Source organism: Panthera onca, chromosome C2 (genome assembly GCF_046562875.1).
Source record: "Panthera onca isolate mPanOnc1 chromosome C2, mPanOnc1 haplotype 2, whole genome shotgun sequence".
NCBI lineage: Eukaryota > Metazoa > Chordata > Mammalia > Carnivora > Felidae > Panthera > Panthera onca.
Genome location: NC_138347.1, coordinates 52,990,717 through 52,996,716, shown reverse-complemented (window position 1 = coordinate 52,996,716; position 6,000 = coordinate 52,990,717). Strand labels below are relative to the sequence as shown.

Here is a 6,000-nt window from a genome sequence, read left to right as displayed (position 1 = left end):
TGACTGCTGTGCTTTTTTTTGACAGCCAGCAAGAAGCAATGCCTTAGACCTGTCTGGCTGCTGTCCTGGGTAGAAGAGTTTGGCAGCCCTAGGGAGATGAAATTCTTCAGCTTCGGACCCGCCCAGAGTAGAGAAGCAACACCCTCTCAGCCACTACTCTGTTGCTATGAAACAAAAGACTAGGAAGGTGAGCGAAGCAGGAAGTCCCGCCTTTTAGCCCCAGTTGGCTTTGGCTCCGGCTCCCAATGCTCACGCCCACTCGCCCACTCCTTATTGGTCAGTTCCCCAGTGCCTGGCATCCTTTCTTCCATTTCCTTTCCCTTTTCCACTTTCGTTCTTGGGTGAGTCCAGTCCTCCCATTACCCTCCAAGTCCCTTTCCATTTGGGACGTGCCGCGAGCGGGCCTTCCTTTGGGGCCATTGTGTACTGTGGGAGACGTGGACTGGGTGGTAGTGCGAGGACGGCCGCCTCCCCACCATTGGCGCTCCCCGCTGTCGGGCAGTGCAAGGGCGCGTAGGATTGGTCTAGCCGCAGGAGGCCCCGCCCTCGGCTCCGCCCCGCTCCTGGGTTTCTCTGTGTGTGTATGCTACAGGGGTGGGGTATCCAGCGAGTGGTCTCCTCCTCCAGCTAGTGCTGCTGCGGCGTCCCGCGGCCTCCCCGAGAATCGGGCGGGAGGGGAGAGCGGGTGTGGATTGGTCTTGACGGTAATTGTTGCGTTTCCCTGTCTCGGTGGCCTGCGCTCTGGGTTGCTTCTTCCTCGGGAACGTGCTTTTACGGCGATCCCACACTCCCTGCCCGGGCTATCCACGCACCCTGGGCTCGTGTGTGTAAAGTAGGACCCTCGCACACGCGTGTCTCTGGACAGCTGCGGCGCCGGGAGGCCGGGAGGGAACGGGACGCCGGGAGGGAACGGGACGCCGGGGAGGCTTGCCGCTTTTTTTCCGGCCAGGGGGCCCTGGGGCAGCCAGGCGCGGGCCACGGAAGGAGAGGGGACAGCCCTGGCTTCCAGCTGCTGTCGTCGCCGCCTGCACAGTTTGTAGAGGGGTATTTAAAGACCGGAACCCTGGCTTGGCCCGAGGAGGAAGGAGAACGAGTAGAGGGAGACAGGCGGCTGGGATTGCAGACATCCCGGGGCGGGGTGGGGGGGTGCGTCCGCTTGGGAGCCGAATGCCGGGCGCCCAAGACTGACGGGGCTGCGGGCTCCGGGGGTGCGAGGGGGTACTTTGTCCTTTCTCTGTCCACCTTCCTCCCCCAGCTGAGGTCCGAGAGTGGCCGGAGAGGGGCCTGAACAAGGAGGGGGCAAAGACGTCCCGAAACAAAGCTTTGGACCCCCCCCCCCCAATCCCCCTGGGGTGAGACGAGAGGAAAGGAACGATCTAAGTGAACTCTCTTCTCCTTTCTGTGCCCGCTCTTGTCAGTTTCTTAACCCTCTTTTTAAAATGGGTTATTTGTTGGTTTATTTGGCTCTTAACTTGGGGCTAACTCCTCACCGCGTTGGTTTAAAGAACTGTGTGTTCGGTTGTCTATGTTCCTGTGTCCATACTTGTTGGTTTTAGCGGGGAAAATCCAAATCCTAAGCCTTTGTTGACAACAGATATGTCCATTATGGTCCTGTAAAATAATGTTTACATTTATATAACTTGAGGAAATCTAACGGAGTGAAAATGCAGTTTTTGAGTGAGGCTTTCAGAATGTTTTCTGGGGGCTTTAGTTCTAGTGTATGTACGTTGAATTGTGATTAAGGCAGGGATGGGGAGAACATCGTGTTCTTATCTAGTTGGAGAAAACCTATGTTAAGTTTTTTTTGTTGTTGTTGTTATGAGTTGGTTGTTAATCAAGGCTTCTGCTACATGAAATGTGAGAAGGTTGCATCTTTAACTCTTACTGTTCCAAAAGCAAACGTAAGGTCAATGCTCCTAAACCTTGGGTGTACAGATTGAGAATGCAAATTCATAGGCTATTGAAAGTTGAATCGGGGCCCCAGGATTTTCTCCTCACTGATGAAGGAGAATGTAGTGGGTACAAATTAACCTGTTCAGTTCACCTGGGTAAACATTTTCATGTCCAACTAACTTTTTTTTTTTTTTTTTTTTTTAATCTGCCTGTCAGAGAACTAAGGTTCCAGATGGCAAATTCTATGAATGGCAGAAACCCTGGTGGTCGAGGAGGAAACCCCCGAAAAGGAAGAATTTTGGGAATTATTGATGCTATTCAAGATGCAGTTGGACCTCCTAAGCAAGCAGCAGCAGATCGCAGGACTGTGGAGAAAACTTGGAAACTCATGGACAAAGTGGTAAGTTCTGTATGCTTGTGCCTGTGTGCAGGCTCATTTGCCCTGGATATGGTTTCTTCCTCTATGGTTTTATTTGAACCATTAATTATTAGTATTGTTACCATTAATAATTATTATTATGGCAACAGTCTATTGATTTGGCTTGACCATTTTTCTAACATCCACTCTATGTTTTAAAAAGTTGGAATCAGAACACAGACTTGTTTTTTCACCTTTTGTCCTGCTCTTTAAGGTTCAGAGTTCCTCTATATGACTCAGATATGCAAAGTTTTTACCCTTGGCTGCCCTTTGTTGGTACATGGCCACAGAATAGTTTGGAAGTGTTTGTCTTCTATGACGTTGTGTTACTGTTAAATAACAAAAGAGTGCAGGCAAGTATTTTAAGAAAAGCCTCTGATGGACCCCTCATGATAACCACAGTACTTGATGCTGAGAATATCTACTAGGGAAAGAACCAGATTAGTCCCTAAGTGAGGAAGCAGTATTTGAGAGAGTTTCCATTTTCATCTTTGAGAATTCATCTTCATTAAGGAACTTTTTTGTTGTTGTCAATGATAGAGTTGCAGTTTCTTTCATCTATTCCATTTTGAAACAGGAAACCTTTTCGATTGCACATTGTTTATTGTGAAAGGAAAATTTATGATGGAGGTGGTGGGGCGGAGAGTATCAGAAACCTCTGTGGTTTCTGCATGTTGCTATCAGATGAATTCTAATTTCAAGAAGAAATCAAGCTGGATGTCCATACCCTGAGAAGTCTAGGCAACTTGAATATTTTACAGGGGTCTACTGAGAAACTGTAGCTTCCACTGTCCTCTGTTACTAAGTAGGATTATGAAATAAATATGATTAAGATGTAGCATGCTGTGGTGCAGAATTAATAGTTCTTGCTTTTGAAGCAGTGGTACTGTCTGCTATATATTGGTAAACGTTTGTAGCACCATCTGGTTTCATTTCATAGATATTTGGGGCTAATTATAAATTTAGTTGATGCAAGGCTTTTGATATTTTTGTGACTGCAGAAATGGAGTTTTAAAAAAATATCTTTTGTAGGGATGTGCGAGAGCCTCCTTGAAAGCTTATGGTAGCAGTTGCCTTTACCGTGGCTTGTAGTTGTGTATGAATGTTTGCCACAAAAAGCCACCGCCAGTGGTGTTAGCCGTACAGGAAGGTGATGAGATTTGTTTTATCTTCATTTATCCTTGCGGGAAGTACAGATGGATAGATGAACGATAGGCCTGCCATTCTATGGCCGGTGGTGCTAAATGCAGAGCCAGAAATTTTTGCCAGCTAAATATCCTTAGTTCTTGGCTTTAGTGTGACCTATTTAAGCTTCTGCCAGTTTATTCAAATTGTGATATTAAAATGCTCCAGACAGAATGATGTCATAGTGTCAGAACATTGCAACTTGCTGCTTGAGGTCAGGTTTTGATGTTAGCATCAGATACTTAAGAATAAGGAGTGTGCACTTGAAAGAGCTGCATGTATCTGGCAGGCGCAACGCTAGCTGTCTTTGCTTTTCCAAAGAGTATGCACTGTAAGGTCTTTCTTAACTGCCTAAATCATTAGTTGGGTGTAAGAGAAGGAATTCAAGGTTTTTCTCTAACTTACCTGTTATATGAGTGGCCAACAGATGGGTCCGATTCTCCCAACGAGCTGCACCTAACCTCCCCACCCCTTTCTGTGAGTGGTCAGAATTTGTGCATTTGTGAGTGAATGGGAGAACATCAAATAAAAAAGATTTATATAAGGAAGTGGTGAACTATAGTTCATATAAAGTCATTATTTTTCAAACATGAGGAAATATATTCATAGTTTTGGTTTGTAACTGTTAACATAAGTCTTAGCCACTTTTAATTATGTCACCATGAGTTATAGTAAAATAGATGGTTTTTTGATAGTTAAGCTTCTGCCATTGTTTATTTTATTAACCCTTTTGTGGGTTTGGGTTTAGCCTCTCCAATCGAGAAACTCGACTCATAAGGGAAACTATTATTGACAGTCTGTACTTAGTGGGATGAGGGTTTGGGTGCTGGCAAAGGTGCATTGGTATGGCTTTCCCTATTTGTCTTCATTATTTGTCAAGAATAAAAATTGTGTTCATTTACAAATGCATCCATGGGTTTTATGGAGGGAAATCACATAAATCATTATAAAAGAGTTCAGGATGTTTATTACTACTCGATCACACGCTAATAAAAAGGCATTGAGAGTTACTAACTGAAAATATATTTTATTTAATTGTGTAATGCAGAAGCATCATCCCCCCACATGTGTTTACCTTTATTTTCTTTGTCAGTGGTGAAGGAAGTGGTTCATAACCTCAACATTGTCCTGCTGATTACATCAGGATCTTTATTATTAGTCCAAAAGTTAATCCCTTGACACATTACCTAACCGTTTCATAAAATAACTGCAATAAGCATGAGTGTAGCTTGTGAATAACAGAAAAAGTAACCGTCAAGCCTAACTGGTAGTTACGTAAAAGGCAGGGTTAAATATTTAGTTAATATTTTTGTCTTTAGGAAGCTTCTTCAACAAGGGCAGATCTTAGAAGTATAAACATGAAACCAGATTAAAGTTCAGTATGTTTCAGCTACCTACAAAGTAAAATCACTTATTTTGCAGGAGATATGAAATGGTCTCAGACTGTAGGAGAAATATCCAATAAGTGTGTAGTCTTCCCATTCCCTGGCCTCTAGGATTTAAAACAGTCAACTGGGATTCCAGTTCCAACTAATTGTTATGGTTTCAGAGGGCAGACCTTCTATACAAGGTCACTGAGAGTAGGAAGGAGTCATTGCTCAGTTGTGTTTTTTGTGACATGTGAAGTGTTTTGTAATAAAACATCAGTGGCACAGAGTTAGCAAGGTACATTTATTGAGAAAAAGAACAGTAACATATCCCAAAGCATCCCATTTAGATGTAGTTTTTGGCCTTAGCTCTATGTGTCAGTTTAAGTCAGTAGCTAACCCCAGACTCTTCAGGTCCATGGATGCCTGGTTGATACAGTGACAGAACTATTATTCTTGAATACATATCTCGGTTCAAAAATACCTGGAATGTGGAGTTTGTTCCAAAGCTGTTACAGAGATGGGTTTCTTAAACACTTAGTCAGCATTTACTCAGGGCCTATACTGTGTTCAACAATAAGTGCTTATTGCTAGGGATGAAGCTACATAAGATGTATCTTTGCCTTTGACCTGTCAAAAAACTCAGACCCACATCGGAGCCAGACATATACATGGTAATTTATTATTTACTTATTATATTTACTAGGTAATTGCCATGTAGTATGGACAAGGCTGTAATACAGATGTGTATGAAGTACACTGGGGGCAAAGTGAAGAGTATCCACCTTGTTTTTCTGGCTGCCTTTCAGACAATTGTCTGTCTGGATTCTGCTGGGCACTACCTTTAGGAACAGCATTATTGTACTCTTGTTGGAAGTGCTGAGGTGAGGGTAAGGAAATGATTGCTAATCAGTATGGTAGGAATGATAATTTATTCATGCGAGGTTCCTGAGCATGGTTTTCATAAGTGTCTTAGCCAGGTGATGGAAAAGGGAAGAAACAGTTTTCCATCTAATAGTTACTAAATGTACTGGACTTACATGGATGTTCAGGAAATTAGAAACTAATTAATTGATGCCAAAGAGCAAAGCAAGTTGAATACCTGCCTACGTTTTGTCTTGCTGTCCTTGTCATTTA

The 6,000-nt window shown here is 43.7% G+C and overlaps 1 protein-coding gene across 3 annotated transcripts in view; it reads left to right on the top strand.

Annotated features, from left to right (window-relative positions):
- Nucleotides 1–570: 570 nt before the first annotated feature.
- CBLB (Cbl proto-oncogene B) overlaps nt 571–6,000 on the top strand; it is a 211,760-nt gene continuing 206,330 nt past the window's right edge. For 2 of the 3 annotated variants that reach the window (XM_060640125.3, XM_060640124.3), the window contains exons 1-2: nt 571–704; nt 2,110–2,293. In XM_060640125.3, the coding sequence (XP_060496108.1) occupies nt 2,126–2,293 (168 nt within the window). In that variant the 5' untranslated portion in view covers nt 571–704; nt 2,110–2,125. Of the gene's footprint in view, nt 705–738; nt 833–2,109; nt 2,294–6,000 lie in introns of those variants that run through there. The other variant, XM_060640127.3, reaches the window with a different exon arrangement.